Source organism: Taurulus bubalis (genome assembly GCF_910589615.1).
Source record: "Taurulus bubalis genome assembly, chromosome: 1".
NCBI classification, from domain to species: domain Eukaryota; kingdom Metazoa; phylum Chordata; class Actinopteri; order Perciformes; family Cottidae; genus Taurulus; species Taurulus bubalis.
The window spans coordinates 29,156,267-29,177,072 of NC_136589.1; the positions used below are offsets into that span (position 1 = coordinate 29,156,267).

General features: G+C 41.0%; 1 protein-coding gene across 1 annotated transcript; it reads right to left on the reverse strand.

Moving 5' to 3' along the window:
* Nucleotides 1-1,900: 1,900 nt before the first annotated feature.
* On the reverse strand, nucleotides 1,901-18,396 carry LOC306744199 (BMP/retinoic acid-inducible neural-specific protein 3-like; the record flags this gene model as incomplete). The annotated part of the gene is made up of 7 exons (XM_079226788.1): nucleotides 1,901-3,035; nucleotides 4,073-4,295; nucleotides 6,246-6,482; nucleotides 7,914-8,019; nucleotides 10,798-11,015; nucleotides 14,445-14,647; nucleotides 18,152-18,396. 7 exons carry the CDS (start codon nucleotides 18,394-18,396, stop codon nucleotides 1,901-1,903), a joined length of 2,367 nt encoding a protein of 788 aa, XP_079082914.1.
* Nucleotides 18,397-20,806: the final 2,410 nt, after the last annotated feature.

A 20,806-nucleotide genomic window follows, 5' to 3' on the forward strand; every position in this document is an offset into this window, starting at 1 on the left:
TTTATCAAACAACCTTGTCAGACTCGTACTTCTAAACCAGAGCTGCTCATAGCAACACACTCTTTCATTCTCCTCCCCATGTCTCACCCCACAGAAACGCTGGACTGCTTCCAAATGCGCTGCATCACATTTTTAGACCCAGATGCAGAATATTTACTTGTTAAAAAGATTTTTAAATCACACCAGATGCTCACTGATAAACCTCCGGAATTAACCCTTTACCGGGACGTGATCCAGTTTCAATATCTTTCTCACACACAACCTTTCCCCTGCTGTCAATTAAAACACACAATACAGGTTGGTAGATTTTGTCATGTTAAATATTACTATAGCAACTACTTCCAGTGACTAAACTGCTAAAAAGTAAAATGTGTTTTACAATGAGAGCATGAAAAAGGAAAAGTCAAAGAGTTGTAAAGAGGAATTTTATATGGTGAGTTGATACTGTGCTCTTCTGATATCTGATAGCTAATTAGAAGACTTGTGTTAGAGCCTGGAGACAACCCTGCTGTGTCTTAAAATCGGTCAATAAAATTATAAAATCAATATTTAAGCTCAAAGGCAGCCTATGGAAGATGCTTGTCATGAAAGTGATGTCTTACTTTGCCAATCCACTCTCTGCCACATTAACTGATGAAACAGATTTTGTACTTTAACGCTGCAGCATAATGCATCATACTGTCCAGTCATCTGCATGGCAGTACAGAGTGGTTTTGATGTGCTCGGCATCTCATCTCACAATCAAAACTGTCTCAACAACCTCTTCACATTCATTCTGAACGACATAGCATCAGAGAAAATTGTGTCTGGCTTTAATCTCAGGAGAAACGTGTCAGGTGAATCTTGATGAAGCTATGTCTTTGCTACAAGCTCTTTACATGCTCGTCTAATCAAAGCTGCACCATGCTGCAAGGCTGTGGCTCTGCTGGCGACGCCCCTTAGGGGATTAAAGCTGATTTCTCTTTTGGTCTGAGTCACTCTTTTGAGTGTCCGACTCGCTCCGGTGCTGGGTGGGAGTACTATCCTTGTCACTGATACTATAGCGTACTGTTGTTTGATGCTGGACATGTCTCTGAGGCGCTCCAGCTCATCTATCACAGTAAGTGTGAATGGCGGACGGGGAGACGGAGGAACAGAGGCAGGCTGCTCTGACCCTCCCTTTTCTCACTATACACTTAGTAATCTGTGCTGAGGCTATTCCCTCAATGGAGAATGGAGACCTTGTGTTCTGAGGCTCCAGATGGGCAAAAACAACACAACACACACCACTACAACTCTCCAGTGAGATTACTAGGATGGCTATAAGGATATCCTGATGTGTGCTAGCTTCATGTTTAAATATTATGTCATTCAGTTCAAAATATTGAACACAATTTTTCCTGGAACAGTTTTGGTTATTTCACGTCATCGTTCTCACTGGTTTGATGTTGATACGTTTGGAAAAGTTGCAATGCATTTCAATGCATTGATCATGATCAGGGTTTAGCAAATTTTTTAATAAAACATGATGGCAGTTGTCCGGTTGTTTGAGTTGTGTTGTCAGGCCACTGTCAATCATATTTGATCACACCCACACTGTCCCACACAGCAAATTATCAAATGTTGAACTATTAATACATGGTGCCTTTGGGTGTTTTGTTTCCCAAACTTGAAGCCAAACTTGATGGTTGCTTATTAAGTCACAAATGTTTCCTATTATTTTGAAAAGTTTTCAGGGGGCTTTAATCCATAAAACTGAACTGAAATTATTAAAACATCAAATTTAATTGCACATAAGTGTATGTACAACACATCCTTGAACAACATATCACACACTTGGCACAAATGGATCCAGCTGACAAAGGATACAGGTCTGTCCGTGGCAAGGAAATAGTACAAAACATCAAATAGTGGCCATTAACTAACTACACAGTTTGTTTGCCTCGTACTCCTCGTAGTTTGCTTGTCGGGCACTGAAAGCTTGCAGGGCAGTGAGTATCCTGTTCACGTCTGCACTGGACAGTTTGAGTCTGTGGCGCAGCAGACAGGCGAACAGATCCATGTGTGGGGCCCCGGGAGGAGATAGGCGGTTAACTCTGTAGCGCAGCTCCACCAGCTGCAGCAGGGCTGAGTCCTGTGATCCCTGAGTGTACGGGTAGTCTATCTGCAGAATCAGGTCCTGAATAGCCTCGGGGTCAAAATGCACGCTGTATCCAAACAGCTGCATGCTGTTCACTTTCATGTAGCCGATGTTGTTTGATGGCTCAGTTGCTTCCAGAGGCTCATAGTACACCGTCATGTTCTTGTTGCCTCCTGTCACTCCCACAGGGTCCCTGATACGACTCCTCAGGTAGAAATGAACCGTCTCAAAAAAACTCTTCCATCTGTTTCCGAGAGTTAAAGTCCAATTATAGCAGTCCAAAGGGATATCCAGCTTGGTTCGCTCCCAGTCAGAGTATCCGTGCTGACCTATAGGCATGGTCCAGCTCTCTGAATGGCTGCCCCCAAAGGGATTCACAAACAGAGATAACGCCGGCTCCAGAGTGCTGTTTCTGGTGAGGCAAAACTGGAGGGCAAGTCCAAGGAGCATATGAACCCGATTGGATTTCACCCGGTTGCTCTTGAGGGTGAGCAGCATCCTTTTCCTCCAGGACGGGTCAAACCAAGTGTTAACACGTACGTCATTGCTCACAAACACACCATGCAGAGCAATGCGGGGGTCGCGCCGCTGGAGCAGGTAGCGCAGCTCCAGATCCTGCAGGTCCCTGTCACTCTCCAAGCCCAGGTAGGGGTCAGTTGGGTCGGGCACGGCGGGCCGGCATGCTCCCTGGGTGAGGGTGAAGCCAAGGTTACAGCTGGAGCATCGTGTCCTGTTCTCCGTGGAACAGGAGACGCAGCGGGCACCGTCGCCCACAGAGCAGGGAATGAGGTCCTGGCAAGGCGGATGGCTGTAGGGGCAGGAGCAGCTGAGGTTCTCATCACTATAAACACCAACCTGGTTGTTCTCACTGCAGTATAAAATTGAGAGGGCGTAGTTCAACCAGAAGTGTAGAGGCCTGTAGAAGAGACGACAGTTGGGTTAAACACAGAAAATCTCATTCATATTTGTTACTTTGAATCTTTTTTTAATGTTTTTTTGTGATAACGCAATGAAGGAAATGTCATTTTAATGTGCATCAAAAACTATGGTGCAGATGGGTGGCAGTGACACAACACACAGATGCACATATGCATAAATACATACTCTTATTGTCTTGTAACTTTTTGTCTCAAGTCTACTTTTACAGCAGATACAGCACAAGGTGTAATGTTATTGAATTACAATTACAATGGGAAAAAGCTAATAAATATAACACACATATTCTGTTTCAAAGGGACACAAAAAGCAGACGTACCCAGTGAGTCTAAACCACTATTTTATAATTTTTTACAAGCGTTTGTGAGAAAAATGTGCCATTTGACTGTGGACTGAGGAGGCAGTGCTGTATTTGAGTAGTGAGCTGGTGGATTGTGTCATTTAGTTAATTGCCCTGCCAGAAATAGCTATAAACATAGAGTGTCCATGAGAGAAGAATACATCTGAGTAAAATTATGACCATAGTGGTCTCTGGTGGATTGCAGAAATAGATTATCAAGGTGGGACTGCTGCTGAAACAGCAGCTGTGATAGTAAAAACAATACAGTGATAAATATAAGCAAAGTTGTCATGTATTATTGGTCACAGCAGCTCAGATTCTTGGATGTGATTCTGTTAAAACAAATGGATTACTATATGAGAAATTTGAAGATGCTGTATTGATTGTTATGCAGTTTAAACCCGCAGACAGTGAAACTGTCTGTTTGGCCCAACATGATCCTGTTTGTCTCTCCCCCTGGTGGAACAGAGGAGCAGCTTTGCTCCTGTCAGCACTTTTCACCTCACGCCACAACTATTTTCCTCAAGTGCCTTCTAATAAGTACCGTCCTGCTCTGTTGCTTTCTCCCAGCGCCTAGCGCATAAATCATTTTCATAATTATAAGTTTTGGGGAGCACCTTGGGTTAACAGACAGCGGTATAAATAGTCCCCTCTCTTGTTCTTGTCTTGCTTCTTACCTCGTCCTCTGCAGGACTATTTTGGGCTGTTTTCGGCACCTCTTGCTGAGGCTGAAGAGCTTGTTAACGTTACGGCGAGCTTTAGCAAAAAGCTGGTTGCCACTGGTCTCCAGCTGCCTGTAGCGCTGGAGAAGGCTGGCATCCGTCCTCCACATGTGTTCCACGACAGATGTGTTTACAGCGTAATGGGTTGGCAGTTTCTCAACAAAGCTTTGGAACTCCTCTGGTAGGAAAAAAGGACATGAATAAATAAACTCTGCCTGTGGCTATGAGCCGCAGGGTAACAATATCCATGAAAAAACTAAAAATGTCTACTTCTTATTGTTTGTCCCAGAAAAGCAAACAGCTGCAGCATGCCAAGAAAGCATGTTTAGTTATTTTGGTTTCCTTTGGAGGAAGGGAATGCTAATTTCATGAGCATGTCAGACAACTCCTTTCATATTTTGTTTCTGTGAAAAGATACATGTTCACCACCAATTGCCAGCATAGAGCACTGCACACCTCCAATTAAAATTAAGGGCACTGAAAACTAAATTGCGGCTTTTGCCTCCAACAATGGGAAAGTAAGGCTCCTTGCCACCATAACTTAAATCACACAGGGTGTCAAACATTACACAAAAATGACTGAAAAGTTCCTTGACACTTCTATCAGAGTTCCGGGTAAATTGCTACTTGCTACTAATATTCTGGTATGCGGGTGTGGTAATTATGGTAATTATAGCACTGTCTAGAAATTAGTGCGATAATACTTTTTTTCACCAGGTGTTTGATTGCCTGCAGGCTTTGTGTAACAGTTGGTTCATTTATGTGTGTAGACACTTTTTCATGTGCATAGAGCCGAGGGAAATTACTACAGGAGCCGTGAATGAAGAAAATACAGTCAGTGTGCTCTGATGAAGGCCTTTCAATCAATGTTACACAATCAATGACAGAGCTCACCAGCCATGACGATAAGCTCAGTGGCGCTCTACCTGCATTGGCTAGTTCAACAATTTAGAGGAAGAGTATAAATGATTAGGCATTCTGATTTCATAAGCTTAATTTATTTTATTTACACTTTTTGCATATTCGTTTACCTTTTTATCAGAATTCAGATTTGTCTTTTTTCATTTTGAGAGCTTTAAATTATTAACTCTCAGACAGATTTTTTTTTTTATATCTACACAATACATATTACGCTAGATACTAGTTGTTTAATCTGAGGATAAAGACTGTAAACAGGCAGCACCTCTAAAGCTCACTAATTAACATGCTATATCTCGTGATCGAAAATTGCATACCACTGCAACCACTAGGGCTATTTGAATAATGTTGGTGTTATAATAAAAGGCTACACATGTGAGATTTTGTTCAGATGTGTAAATATCAGTCTATATGTTACTGGCTAAGAGTAAATGAAGATGACACGCAGTAAAAATTAAAAGGTTTCAGGTCCGCCTAGAAAAAAATGCACTTTCAGGATAATTATTTCTTTGAAATGATGCAGCTGTAAGGTCTAAGGTCTAACTCTAACCCAAATCATAGCACAATATGTGAACATTATCTCTGCAAAGTTTGACTTTGATAAAGTGAAGCAGAACAAATTTAGAGAGGGTTTAGTACAGAGGAAATTCAGACGAGGTCTCCAAAATTTGCATTGGGGCACATTTGCGCGCATCTGTGACATTTACATTTTCTCATGTACCAAACCATATATTTCACTTGTATATTACTTATGGTGTTCAATACATCCAAATACAGCAGTTTTGGGCTTTTTTTCCTCCATAAAACAAGCTATGATTTACAGTTTTATATAGCAATTGCTCAGTCTGCCTTTTTTTTTAAAGATCTGTGTATTTTCATACACTGCAGCCCTGAGCACCTAAAGAGAACCAGAAGCATCAAAGAGAACCAGAAGCATCCTCTGATCTGACACAATGAGTGACAGGCCTCTTGATTTAGTGTCTGGCAACTGACAGTGTTTGACAGCCAAGAATGCATTTAGAACAAGACTTGTGTTTTTGTTCATGTTAGCTCTTATTTCCAAATGTAAATGTAGTGAAAACCTGTATTCCAAAGTACAGCATTCTGAGAGCCCATGTTCCACCTGTGAGTTTTTTTGAAAGCACCATTCAAGCTGACATTTTCAGGTCCCTTTTTGGTGGGTCATAGTGAATTAAATTCCCTGACTCACCAGATTCCTCAAACTCCTGGTTTGTCAGCCTCCAGGTGTCTCTGATACGCAGCAAGTTGCTTTCCAGAGTCTCCAGGTCAGAGAGAGGACAGTTACACAGAGGGAAGTCCACGCTGCACTCACACCAGCAGTCGCTGCTCTGGCAGACAAACTGGCCCTCAGATTTACAGCCGACATAGTTGAGCGCCGCCTGAATGAAGCGGCTCTGCAAGTAGCTTGGTAGGATGACCTGCAGCCCTATGAAAGGTTGTTTCAAATAAAATTGTTATAACAAACCTTTTTTTTTACAGTATTTTTCTTACTATACTAATTTATCCCCCAAAATACAAATGCAACACATTTAAATAAGATCAGACAGACAATGAAATTAGACAATAAAAACACAGTAGACGCTAAAATATTGCATTTAAGTGATTTTGCAGGTAAGTGAAATGAAAAAAACAGAGACCATTCAGAATTAGTATTATAGTTATAATAATTCAAAGAAGATGTTTTAAATAATTTGGTAAGAAATGTAAATATTAACAGTATCATTGATGTGCTTCATCTCAGTGAAGTTTTATCATTTATTGTATATCTTAAAAAAAACACGTAGAAGTGCACTTACTCTTCAAGCTATTTAAAACACAAAAATGAGCCACATAAAACAAGTCAAATGTAGTAAATGTATCATAAACACACACACACACACACACACACACACACACACACACTTCTCACTCACTGTAGTTTATTTTGACTCAATCCCACACACACTTCTGTCGTGCTGTCATAAATACTCACTATTGCACCAAATATGTAATAATCTACAGCATAAAATAGTCTCAAACAAACACACAATTTGTTCCTGCTTGAGTACCATTTACTAAAAACCACAGTGACCAGCTGCTTTAGAAATGTCTTTGTGTTTTGTAAAAGACGAAAACAAACATATTTCTGACTTTTATTTCTCGATGCGTTAAGCAGTGAACAATGGGCTGGGAGCTGAAGGCATCAGGTTCAGGAAATTTGATTGAATAGAGAAAAAGAATAGCACATTGTTGGTTTGGGCTTTTTGATAGCATTTGTAGACAGTAACAAACATATAGAATAATGCCAAATGTATTAAAGCAATAGTTAGATTATTTGGGAAATATACTTTCTTGCTGAGAGTTAGATTAGATGATAAATGTCACATTAATATCAGTTCATTAAATATAAGGCTATTGCTGATGTCCAATCCAACGTCCGTCCAAATCTTCCCAGTTTGACTAAAATAATAAATATATAAGATGGTGTGACATTAAGAAAGGGGCACAAGTTCTCCAAACTAACTTACTTTCTAAAGTGAGTTTTCTGATCTAATTTTTCCAAACCAAACCTTGATCGTAACGATGGCGGATCAGAAAATAGTCTCATGAAAAGTCGTTCTGATCTAATGTCCCTATTGGCAGAATTAATTGTTTGTCAGTGCAAATGATGCTTGAAAAAGTGATTAATAGATATGAAGAAAACAACTTTTGCATGCTTTGTTGACGTATCATCCACCCTGTAGACCCTGCGATGTTCTCAGGCTTCATAACAAAGTCACGCTACATGCTTTTGTTTCTGGCAAACAAAAGTCAAATTTGTCATGACTACTCAAGGTTATTACCAACACATTTTAATCAGATTTTGAACAGATTTTACCTTGTAGTTGAACCTTGTTTTCTGGACTGTGAACCAGTACGGAGCTGACCGTGTCCAGGTTGTCATAGTTGCTGCATCCAAGCGGACCCGTTCTGGTTTCTGTCACCTGCAAGACATTTTAGAAAATGTGAATCTTCATTCATCAGAGAAGAAATCAACTTCCCTCTGACTAAAACACTTTAAACTGATTCACCTCTCTGCTTATTTCTCACAGTAATTAATCTTGATGTTGAACTTTGAAATTCTGACACAAAAGACGCATAACTTATTGTGTATTAGCATAAGTTTATGCTCCGGATCTGTCCTATTTCTCCCTGAACCCTCAATACCGTGTGTCATTAATGAATGACCATCGCAGGTGCTGCTTTACATCCCTCATAAAATGTGATATTCATCTCCCTCTCTCGTTCTCTTTCTCTGGAACTGATCTTCAATCTGCCTGAACTCCACACACACTGCAAAGTGGCAAATGAATGGAAGTAAGCCTTGCTGGAAATTAATGGAATGATATTTCTAATCCATCAAGCTGATGCATAACTGTAGGAACATGTTCTCAGTTTGTGGGGCAGCTTGTCTTCATCAGTGGCTACTCACTTTAGCATCTATGTTTGCCCCTCAGGCTGATTAATGCGTACACTCTAATGGCCACTTCAGATGATAAAATGGATGATTGGTGTTTTATAGTACAGGACGCACCGCTGCTGCCAGTCTCTTCTCTTTAAAGCTTCATACTGGGGATGCTGTGAGACCTTGTATTTTTAAATATTGTTTTCCACTGCCTTAAAATAGTCAATTAGTCTGTAATGGGTGATTAGCAAAGACACGTTTGACCATCTTACAAAAAAAGTTAAAAAAAATACATTCATCAGAAACTGATGCAAATGATTCACCGCAGTTCCTTCGGCACACATCTATGTGACAATAAACTGCGCGCCAAGGAGAGAAAGATTTGCTGCATCCCTGCAGTTACAACAGGTGCATTTGCTGGTGTCAGGGCAATTCTGTAAATAAGCATTTGTTCTTAATCCTACCTGATTAAAAAAGTTATGGAAGTACATTTCCTGAGTGGGAATGAAAGTTTGTTGATGCATGTTATCTGCAAGTGTCATGAATTTTCACTGCTCTTCACACATTTTGGACTGAATCTCAGTTAGTGGTGGAAAGTTGCGAAATACTGAACTAGTAACGTAAGTAAAATGTTGAGGTACTTGTATTTAACTTAAGTATTTTCGGTTTGGCTACTTTATCTTCTTTCCTCTGTCTGAGCGAGATAATAGTTGGATGTTAGCTTGATTACATTTATTTGAATATAAATAATAAAAATACATTTGATTTATGAAGCGCTTTTCAAGACATCCAATGATTGGGTCCTTTACCAAGGACATGATTAGAAAAAAATATTTTAAAACAATCATCGGAGGAATACACAATTAACCACTTTTAACACTTTTAATTTGATGTTAAAGGCTACGTTATGATTTACTCTCTATAGTAAGATCTCACATACAATCCATTTGATCTGTTTCTAAAATATAAATCAGTTACAGATTAAAACTACCAACAAGAATAAAGCTTTTTAAATGAGCTCCACCTCAACCAATCATCATGTCAATGCATCAACGAAACAGATTCAACAATAAGACTAGAGTCGTGTACAGTCGTGCCAAACCGAAAGGTAAACTCTCTGAGCTGTCTTGCCTTGGAGCAGCGACTGAGTGGTACAGCAGCGTTTGCATTCTTAGTTCCGTTAGCTGTTAGCGACAAGCCAAACACACCCAAACAATAACAGTGTGTAAACTGTTATCCCCCACTGCGCCTGGCCGTCGTAGAAGCACTCAGCTGTGTTATCATTAGCGGCCCCTACCAAACGGGGGCCGGTTAAGAGTAGTGAGTGAGTAGTCAGCAGTCAGTAAATGTCAGTATAAAACAGGCAATGAAAGGTATTTTGAGAAAGTGTGAGTCATTGCAAGAGGGGCCCTTGGACATGCAGCCTTAACTGGCCACCGAAAATATTATGCATTCTGCTGCAGTAGAATGAGAGATTAAGCGTGGACAGACGTTCAATCCTGACGCATAACCTCTCAACATGCTGACACCAGATGGAGATAATAATATAACATTGTCAGGGGATCAGTCTGCATAATGAGATCTTTTGATACTAACGTAACGTCACACTTAAAAAATGGTGTTTTACTTCTACCTCTCTTGTTGACATTTTGAGTCTGTTGTACCTGTAACCATACACAGCCGTGACGTACTGAGTGCTTACACCCTGGAGTACACTTCTAAGGTCAGCAAAAAGTACAATTTTAGCAGGTAATGCTTTTTGCCAAAAAAGTTTAAAAAAAATACTGACAGTATGTACAATTTAATGTGAATAACATTGTACTTACATTTTTTTTATCATCTGCTAAAATCAGGTTTGAAATGTTTTTAAAGACTGTTTGTTGTTGTGATAATGCAACATTTGGCCGAAATACTCCACTGATCTTAGGTTCACAGAAAAAATAAATAAATACCTAAATCAAGCATTCCTCTAAAGTTATTGAGGCATGTATGTACACTCTAACAACAGCCTAGTATTTCACTGGTGCATGCTATATTGACTCATACTGGGTCAATTGTTGTTTAGTGATGTGTGTATGCATTTATTTATTGACCAAGAATGGGATAATCTTGCTTTATTAACTGAACCCAAAACCAAGCCTGTCCACCTCGATGCTTTATATCTTGCTGTTCCCATGTGTAAATGCTGGCGGCTAACAATCCCTAAGACAGGGAAAATACACATTTGAAAATACACAGCTGCCTTTACTGCAGTGATTACATGCACAGTGTTTTATCTACAAACATTATTTTAGAGTGTTACTTGACTTCCACATACCCGAATGGCGGTGGATGCAATCTGGAGGTGGTGCAGCCTGCGCAGGGTGCTCTCTCTGTCGGTGAAGTAGGAGGCAGCCAGCTGGTGGAGGGCCTCCAGGGTCGCCGTCCCCGTAGTGTTTGAGTTCCTGTTGCTGCTACGGCTGCCATCGGGGCCCACAGGCGAAGACTCCTGGCTGAGCTTCCTTTTGTCCACAAATATTGTCAAAGACTCCTCCCCTGGTGATAGTTATGCAGAAGGAAGGAGAGCTTCATTAGCTCTGACAGAGCAGCGCTAATCACCTTTCATTAGTATCTTTTCAGATCCGATAGAAAAGCGCAGTAGTGATTAAGTGCTGTGGTGGAACTGATAGTTTGGATGATGGAGGAAAAGGTACAGACAAGGTCTCTGCATCTATTAAACTCCTCAGGAACAGAGCTCATTAATCAACATACCCTAATTGTCCTAATTATCTTAATTACAGTATTAAAAATGACATACAAAAAATACAACAGATCTCAGGTCTTCTCAGGGAGACAAGTGCATTCAATAAAAAATTCACAATTTGTACATGGAAAATCAAACTACCACAACAGGCTTGATTTAGGTTGTTCCCTGATTGTGTTATTGATGAATTTTGTCATTGTTTGTATTTATATTTGAGTCATTATTTCACTTGTAATGATCTTTCAATTTTATCCTGAATTATGAAGCACTTTGGTCTGTTGCGATCATCTTTCTGAATAATGAAGATTGAGGTGGTTTACAGGTCTATGTGTTGAATTTGGATGGGCACAACAAATAGCTATTGCTGTGCGTAATGGCTGTGAGTAATGACAGCTGCTGTGGTGCTGTCGGAGAACTTCACAGATGCGTCCCAATTGGTGAAACTGCAGTGCTTCTTTGCCATCCTTCTCATTGACAGGTCTATGAGTGGTGGAGCGGGCACTATCAATAGACAAATAGATGTCTTCGGGCTTTTCCACATCCAGTTATGGGCAACTGTGGGACTGGAAATGAGGCTTATATGCCCAATTCCACAATGATTGACATCTGTAAAAAAATAATCAGGCTTTATAAATCAGATGAAAAGAATGCTTATGCACATTTGTGTCTTTGTGAGTACACACAGTTTGAGTGTGATGCATCTGGCCCCAGGACTTTTGTGATAAATTATGTTTTTGCTGACATTTTTACTCACACTGCCTCATCTACCGTGCTTCTATTGCATTAGTTGATTTCCCCACATTTCTCAATATAACTTTCAGTGTGTGTGCCCCAGAGAAATTCAATGAAATTGCTACATTCAGCTGTGAGTTATTACATTTCATTGCAGGTAAAAGCAATAGCACCACGTGTCCACACTGACTATGACCTATATAGCTAACATTAATAAGCCCAATTATTTTGTCTAAAACGCTGAGTTACCAGGAAAATACAGCCAATGTCTCGGCACTCAGTCAAAAGAATGTTGAGTGCAGTTTGAATGAGTGTGTCCACTTTGTGTGCTCTTTAACAAACCTAAACAGCATTAAATCTTCTCCTAACTCATCAAGACCATTTTGTCGATACAAGTATTATTGGCCCTCCTCCCAAACTGGTCCCTGGCCACAGTGACAGAGCATCACTCTATATGAGGTGCATTTGTTCTTGCGATGCTCTGTCCTGTATTGAGGAGAATATGAAGTAAATACATACTGTAGGTAAATAGTGATGTCCACTTCCAGACATGTTACGGTCAAATGAGGGCCTGCACCAAAAAACATTTGTTGCAAAAATCAGCTGTCAAACAGTGAAAGATTTAGTGTCTTTCTTTGCCAAGAAGGGAAGAGCCTTATGCTGCGTTCACACCAATATGAACTTGACGCGCGACCAGATTACATGCAAAGTCAATGCACAGACGCGATAGGTTGCGAAAAAGCGTTTTTTCACTGTCGTCTTGCTATTGCTAAATCAAACTGCTGCTGGTCTGCTGCTGAAGTAGCGCTGATAGCGGCCGTCATTCAGACGCTGTTGTGGGACTACAGATAATATTATGAACCCAGACACGATGGAGTTTGATGTTCTGACGTATGTGGAATTTACACAACAAGTATAAAGCAGAACTAGTGGTTATTTCCATGGTGGATGAAGGAAACTGTAACTGTTTTTACGGAGATAAGACAGACGCAGTTCCTGGAGGAGTCGGTGAAATTCACCGAGCTGTGTGCGGCTACGAATGGTGTTATGAACCCAAACGCGCGGGCGATTGACGTTCTGACGTTTTTGGGACTTCCACAAGTTTAAAGCAAAACTAGTGGTTATTTATTCCATGGTCGATAGCGGAAATAATAGCTCTTTACACGGAGACAAGCAATGCCCCCTTTGACGCAGCGCGAATATTCGCAACGCTTTTGGTGTGAATGCAGCATTAATGATCTTACTCATCCAAATGATCCCAGTTTGACCACAAGAATAAACATTTCAGTCAAAATTGCATGCATGAAAGAGTCATGGTCATAGTTAAACAATGTCGACTTTGGACTGTGGACAGTGCTGATTGTTTCCTGTGAAAAATCAACATTGTTGTTTTTTTTTTTTTTTTAAATCATGACCACCACTGTTTGCTATCCTACACCAAGTAGTTTTGGAGCCTAAACCAAATCAAACCTTGATCATAACAGCGACAGATCAGCAAATAGTCACATGGAAAAGCCATTCTGATCCAATGCCTCTATCAGCAGAATGACGTTGTTTATCAGTGGGAATCTGACAGGAATAACGGTCTCCGATGTCCAAGTAAAATACCAAAACCCACAAAATATGAATGGACTGTTTTGCTTCCAGTAGACGTCTCCTTCAATTGGATCAAGTTTTTCCACAAACAACCTCAAACAACCTCAGCTACGTCAGTCAAAGTCTGACTGTCTTGTATCAGGAGCTGTTCCAGGTGAAAGATAAGAGTTTCACTCTGTTTTTAAACATTCCTGTGTCGTATTGCGATCTGCTGAGTCCACTCTAAGTAGAGGCGATTGTATCTTTGTCTTTTTTAGGATGGATTTCTGCCTGAGAGATTTTTTAATTCTGGTATGAAATGTTTAAACTATAAAGACTTGTTTTGTCTTCAGTTCTGAGGTACTGACGTCCAAGTCGTATGTTTACAGTTCTGATTTTTGGCCAGTTACTGTATTAATGGGAATAACATAAAAGCACACCGAACATCAAAATAATCCTAGTTTTCAAGGTTCATCGCCAGTAGCTGTTTTCAACTAAATTTGCATTTGGATAGCTCTTTCAAAACTGTGCTTTTTGTTTATTTTACAGCAGAAACTTTTCAAACCCAACCTTCTATTGATAAAGTATAATATATTATCGAAATGCATTAGAGAAAGAAAAGATAAGCCAATTTAATTCAAATGATGTGTTTGGGAAATATCCTATTTTGACAGCCAAACAAAAATAGTAAATCTGCCTTTCACTGCCTTCTCCAAATTATGTATTGTACACTAAAGCATAGCGAATATATTTTTTTGTGAGCCAAAAGACACTGATCCAGAAAAATGATCCTATGCTTGTTGTTTAGAAAGCAACAGACGTCAAAATCGGTGCCCCATGTGCTGAGAAAACAAATTGACATTGGAAGCTGTGTGAATCGGGCTTGCTTTGAAGCTCTGCATACTCCACTGTACCTCCCAGAGTGGCAGAGAGGAGGAGGTGGGTGCCATATTTCTTGATTAGACTCTCTGTAATCGTCTGGAGGGTTGGCCGTCTCCCCAGCTGGCGGATGGTGTGCGTGAAGTCGGGGTCGAGGGGCAGAACCAGGCCACCGCTGCCACCTAAACCATCCCTCTTCTCCACCGCCAGGCTGTTGACCTTCCATCGACCAAACTCCCTAGAGACACAACAACACACACAAATGCACAGAGACATTTGCTCACTTCGTTTAGGCCTTTAGTTGTGTATAAGGCCCGAGGCGGCTGTTTAACAAGCTGTATAGGAATAAAAGGCTAAGGTGAATGTGTTTTACAAACTTTCAGAGACTATATAGATAGTAGTACTGACTGTACTCTACATGCACATACTTAATTATCACAATTACACTGTAATGTATCCTCTTAGTCCTCTAATGTGTAAGAAAACCACTTTTAACAACCTGCATGTATTTTCTTTTGTGGTTTTAGTATTTTTACTTTAAATTTTTCCCTTGGCAATCACACATATTGGTGTAATTTTAATTAAATGCTATGTTTTCCTATATATGATTGATACAGTGTAAAAGTTGATTGTTGATGTTGCTGTTTTGACATTGTTTTGTATATTAGTGGGTTCAGTCAAGTTTGCCTTCCTACTACTACCACTCGGAGCAGAAGCTCAACATTTCAACCATTTATCCAGCACTTTTACCTTTTACTAGTGTTGATGTACTCGTAATCGTAGCCATGGCTGTTGCTGCTATTGAGAACACTGAGGTCATGTCCCTGTTATTTTGTCAGAACAGTTGGGGTTTTTATAGCTACCTGGAGTTTTTGTTTTTACATTCTTCAGTTAAAACCTTCTTTAGGCTCATAACAGTACTGTTCTACCAGGATGCAGTATTCCACTAGTTAGAGAGGTTTTGAAATGGCAATGTTGAGAAATATGACTGTTGTGTTAAATTCATAATTAGTTGTTGATTTTCAGAAGAATTCCCTGAAAGTAAGTTATTGACAATTTTGGAAAAACACTTACCATACAGACACTCATGACTCATATGAAGCTACTGCTAGCAGCCGGTTAGCTTGTTAGCTTCGCACTTGCTATGTTTTAAGGATTAAAGAAATAACATCCAACGTGTAAATTAGTGAGCTTTAGAGGTGCTGGTTAAGTTAACTGGTTAAAGCTGACTATTAAGCACAATGACAGTAAACTAGACAGCAAATGAGCACATTTCCCAAAATGTCAAACTGTTTTTTTTAAAGACCTGCTATATTCAGATAAGACTATTGGTGTCCGGTTGTTAAAACTTAGTTCGTTGAACGAAACCATGTCCTGTGCAGTTTGCATGTCATAGCTAGAAGGTTATTTGGTAAATGGGAATTTCATCTTTTTCAAATTAGCTGAGCTGCTCCACATGTCCATGTTGGTCGGGAATCGCTATCTGTCACTGTTGTCTGAACAAGCTTGTCACAGCTTTAAATAACAACTGCACGGATAAAACAGAACTTATTGACATGCAGTGCTGCAACTCCCGCAGCAACAGAAAGACGTAAAACCAAAATAAAGTCACACATTATCAGCTGCCATCATTTGTTATCTTGTGCCCTTTGGACACGAGTCTCGCTGAACGCTAGCTATTCACAAACCGTCTGGGAGATACGGCTGCTACTCTCTCGTTTCCTCCCTCCCTCCATAGCATCAGTTATGTCTTCCTCTCCCACCGTAATGCCTGCTGCTCTGTGTACCTCCCTCTCCTTCTGGGAGGCAATCAAATCACTGCCACAAGAAAAATGATCGGTAGAGAAATAATTGGGGAACCGGGACAGTGTGGAGTGTGTCATTACAGCCAATCATCATAACAAGGGGACAGGCTGAGAGTCCGTCCCTGGTGGACAGATGGGCGTTGTGGTTCCAGCCCAGGCTTTAGCCTCAAGGTATTCCGTCAGCATGCACATAGGGGCATACAGAGGGGTGGATGCTGGAAGAATGTACTCATCAATCTAAATGGATGCTTACTGTATGTACTGTAAGCAATCAATAGTGATGAAAGCAAGTCCTTGGAGGGAAAACACTGTAAAAGGCGCAAATCGACAGTTTAAATGGTGATTCATGACTGACAGCATGCTCTGGTTCAGTTATTACAGAGGTCAGCGGGGCAACATAGCAGTTTAGCCTCTAGACTATTTAAGAGCACATAGAATAATACTGAACATCTGCAACTCTGTGGGGAATGGGAAATAGGTTATCCACACTTATAAGAATAAATGCCTTTTGTGTTTCCACAATGTATTCTTTGCAAGACATTATAGTCCAAAACAGGCAAATGAACTAGAAACTGGTTGACTCTCCTGTCAGTTGTCACCTTGTTACTGGAGGGTTTTTTTAACAAACGTTGGGCCTCATTTTGGATTCTTCCTCTAAATCCCTAATCCCTAATCCTTAAAAAAGCCCTTGGGTTAGAAATGTGAGCAGGCAGTTTACGAGTTGCAGGATCGACCGCTTCAGGGTAAAAGATCCTCAAGCGGTGAGACGTCAGCCAGCAGATGGCCTGCCGTTGACAGTCCGAGCTGTCTGCTTCTTTGTTAATGATTTTCACTAACGTTTTGGAAAAGAAGAAGCCTCAAATCAGGGGGCGATTGGGGCATTTGTGCAGCAGGTCTGTTGAAAAAATGCAGCTGTCACTAAGAGATGAACACCACAGCCCAAAGGATTACTGAGAGGAGATAACGGACCACTTGATTCATGCATATGGTAGATACAGACCATGAAGTGTTCTTTTCAGAAAAAGAATCTTGGACATTGAGGCATTTATAAGGCACGTAAATACTAAGTAAAATGAAAACTGCACCAATAAACACAAGAACAGACTTTACGAGTCTATCTTCTTCTTCTCAGCAAGATAAACACCTCTAAATATATACACCCTATTTTGTAGCTACCTACAAAATATCAGCAAGCCTTCGACAATATCCTAAACACAAACATATACGAATACAACTAATTCCAATCCTTCATATTGCATTTCCATAATATCTGCATGTGAACATATTTATCAACATAGTTGTAACAAAGCAAGAATAGGTAAATCGGTAAGAATAGGTACATTTATGACAAATGTCAAATTTATGACAAATGTGAGACAAAGGGAGCGGTGAAGTGCAGCTCAGGGACACTGCAGGAAGTCACTGAAAGGATGTAAGTGTCCACACACAGTCAGGGGATTAACTCCTGCTGTCTTCAAATGTCAAACCCTGAAGCAAAAACCCAAGAAAGAAAGAAACCACTGTCTGGTGCTATTCACATGGCTGATTATCTTTGAATGTGAATACTTAAAGGGAGGAGCAAAGGGCACACTTTGCACCACTATAATACTTGTTTTAGATTTGCTCATCAGTTTGCAACTAATTTGGTGCAGGTGCAGGTTTTCATTCCAAACACACTCAGAAGCTGCTTTTGCTGATTAGTTCCTCTCTGGCTCAAAGTGCTCATCAGTGAAACTATCCAATGGCATGTGTGGTGAAACACTCACAGCACGAACCTGAAACTCCTGAAAGAAACATACAGTAAACACACACACATACACACACACACACACACACACACACACACACACACACACACACACACACACACACACACACACACACACACACACACACACACACACACACACACCTACAGAGCTCTCCTTCAGTCTCACCTGTAGATCTTGTATCTGGTGCTGAAGCCCTGCTGGTACCTCTCCGCAGCCTCCGTGAACTCCAGGGCCTGCTGGAAGGGCCCTTTATCCGACAGCAGCCAGCCCAGGGAGCCGGGGGCGCCGTCGTCTTGTCCGGCGGCGGACGCGGCGCCACCGGCCCCGGAGCACCAGCAGAGCCAGAGGCCGAATGCTGCCCCCAGCCATAGAAGAGACAGCCGCTTATGACTGATTCTCTGACAGCTCATGCTTCACCCAGCGACACCTCATTCTCTCCGGGCTGGGAAGAGGGCAGACAGTTTCATTATGGGGATGAAAAAGTAGTGCGTATAGCAGATTTGGAGGGTGGAATTTGGACATTTCCTTTTTAAACTGAGCATTTGAGAGTTATAAGTGGATCAAATGTTTTTATTATTATGAAAATACACGTACCTGATTTTGCAAAAGAGATCAAGTGATGCGCTCTCAAGAATAAGTCAACTCTATATTGTCAGCGCTGCAAGTAAAACCTCTCCGGTTCAGTGATCCGGACAAATTCATTAATTTGTGATGAGTCCTTTCTTTCAAGCGCTACTCCAACTTGATTCCTGCTCTCGCTCAACTTTATTTCGGGAGACGATCCTCCTGTATCCGTATATCACCCGCTCCTCGGTGAGAAGTTGCAGCGTCGGAGGCACGAACATAGAGGGGTTCATTGTGGGGCTGTCCGCGCGGTCACTGATATTTCCAGAGGTTGAATGCAAAAGGCAGATTTCTCCATCCTGAGCGGAATCAATGCACCTATATGTTCCTTAAAGTTGCTGTTATGCATCAACATTCACGCTGAATGTTGCGCATGAGCCGCTATTCCCCTCCTTCGCAGAGTGAGCTGGTGGATGAATGAGCGCCTGCTTCAGCACAGAGAGCTTTTTCTTCACGTTTTTTTTTTTACGAGTGAGAAAGCGAGAGGGCGAGCAAGTGCATCATAATGAGGGTGAAATATACAGTCTGAGTGTGTTCAAGTGTTGAGGACAGCAGGATGATGATGGTGGTGCATCAGGGCGTATATCATTCACCTGTACCTTCACATAATTCATCCCCATTTATTTGCTTTCACAGCATGTTCCTCTCTCTGTGATCATGGCAAATTAAAAGTATTAAAAGGAGCTTGATAATAGGCAAATTATCTCCAAGTGTTGTTGTTCCCACCGTTTTATTGTCCTGTGCTACAGCTCCAGAGCCTGCAGCTTGCATGACTAAATGGCTCACATCAACCTACATGGTGACATTGCTGGAATTACCAGTGAGAATAATTACAGGCCATTATCAGAGAACAGTTTTCTTGGATGATGGGATTCAAGTTCAGGATTGCATCTTCATTTTTGCCTCCTCCAAGCATCATAATTTGCATAAAACTGTTTCCCTGTGCAAAAGGACTCTTACAACTTTAATTATGCAAAAGAAACATTTGACCTGTAACTTGCAAAAAACAAACTTTGTACACTTAAAACATTTTAGTATGAATTCACTGATTACCAATGGTATTTCACAGGCAGTGATGGGTGACACAGGTGTAGGAACAGATGCTGATGTGGATTACTGTTTCCCCACCTGCCTTCCTTGCAGCAACATCACAACTACTTGACGTGGAGTCGACAAATCTTTCAGTCATGTGAAAGCTGAATGCCGTAGGAAATCTAGCTGCCTCAAGCCTTCAAATTATGGTGGAGGAGGTAGCAGGGACAAAGCTCTGCATGTTTGTGTGTTTGGGGAAGGAGGTTGACAGGTACATCAGATGCATCTCTAATAAGGCTCCTGTATGCTCTTTGGGGACTACACAAATGAAAAGTAGCTAAATTCAAGAGCCATGCATTTTTTTGACGTTCGGGCAATTATACATTATGTTTGCCAGGAGAGTCCTTTCTTGATGTCTTAAGAGAGTCCCTCTATTAAGCCATCTTGTCATTCACACTGAAAAACTGATTGACAAAGGCCTCCCTTTGTTAAATGGGCTGCGAGGAGAGTGTCTGTTATCCCTGATGGGGTTGAATCAATAGCCTGCTTCCATTGATTCCCCATTGCTTTAATTTTATTTGGCAAGCGCCTCTCAGGATGCCAGGGGACGTTTTTTCTCCTTTTTGTAGCTCAAATTAAAACAGTCAGTTCAATAACATCTTCAAAGCCTAAATAGCTGTATCGTCGATGCTACTGACCGTCTCAATCAAATGAAACACTTTGAAATTTAAAGCAGGGGGAAGTTTTTCCCATGTAATGCGCCAACAGGAGGATCTGCCTCCCCAGGTAGCTGATCTTGGTTTTTGGGACATCTGTAATAATAGAGAAGCCTGCATTTGCTTGTGCAACAAAAGGAACGCATTAAATATTCCAACTTGTAATTTGTGTGGAGAAAGGATGTAGAGAAATGAAGGCGGCTAAATGAGCTTTTCCCTCCAGGCTGCAGACTGTTATAGTCTCTTGAAATCTGGGTCTTTGTTGTCTCCGTGTGCTGTAATTGAAAAGTTCCAGCCCCCCGTTTCTCTCTTCCTTCGTTTGCTTTCCTGTCTATTTGAATTATCTGTCATCTCTCGTTTGACTCATTCCCTCCCTCCTCCCTCCTCGGCCGCCTGCTGAGCTTTAGGACGAATGTAGCCCATTTTGATAATTTGCGCCCCAACCATC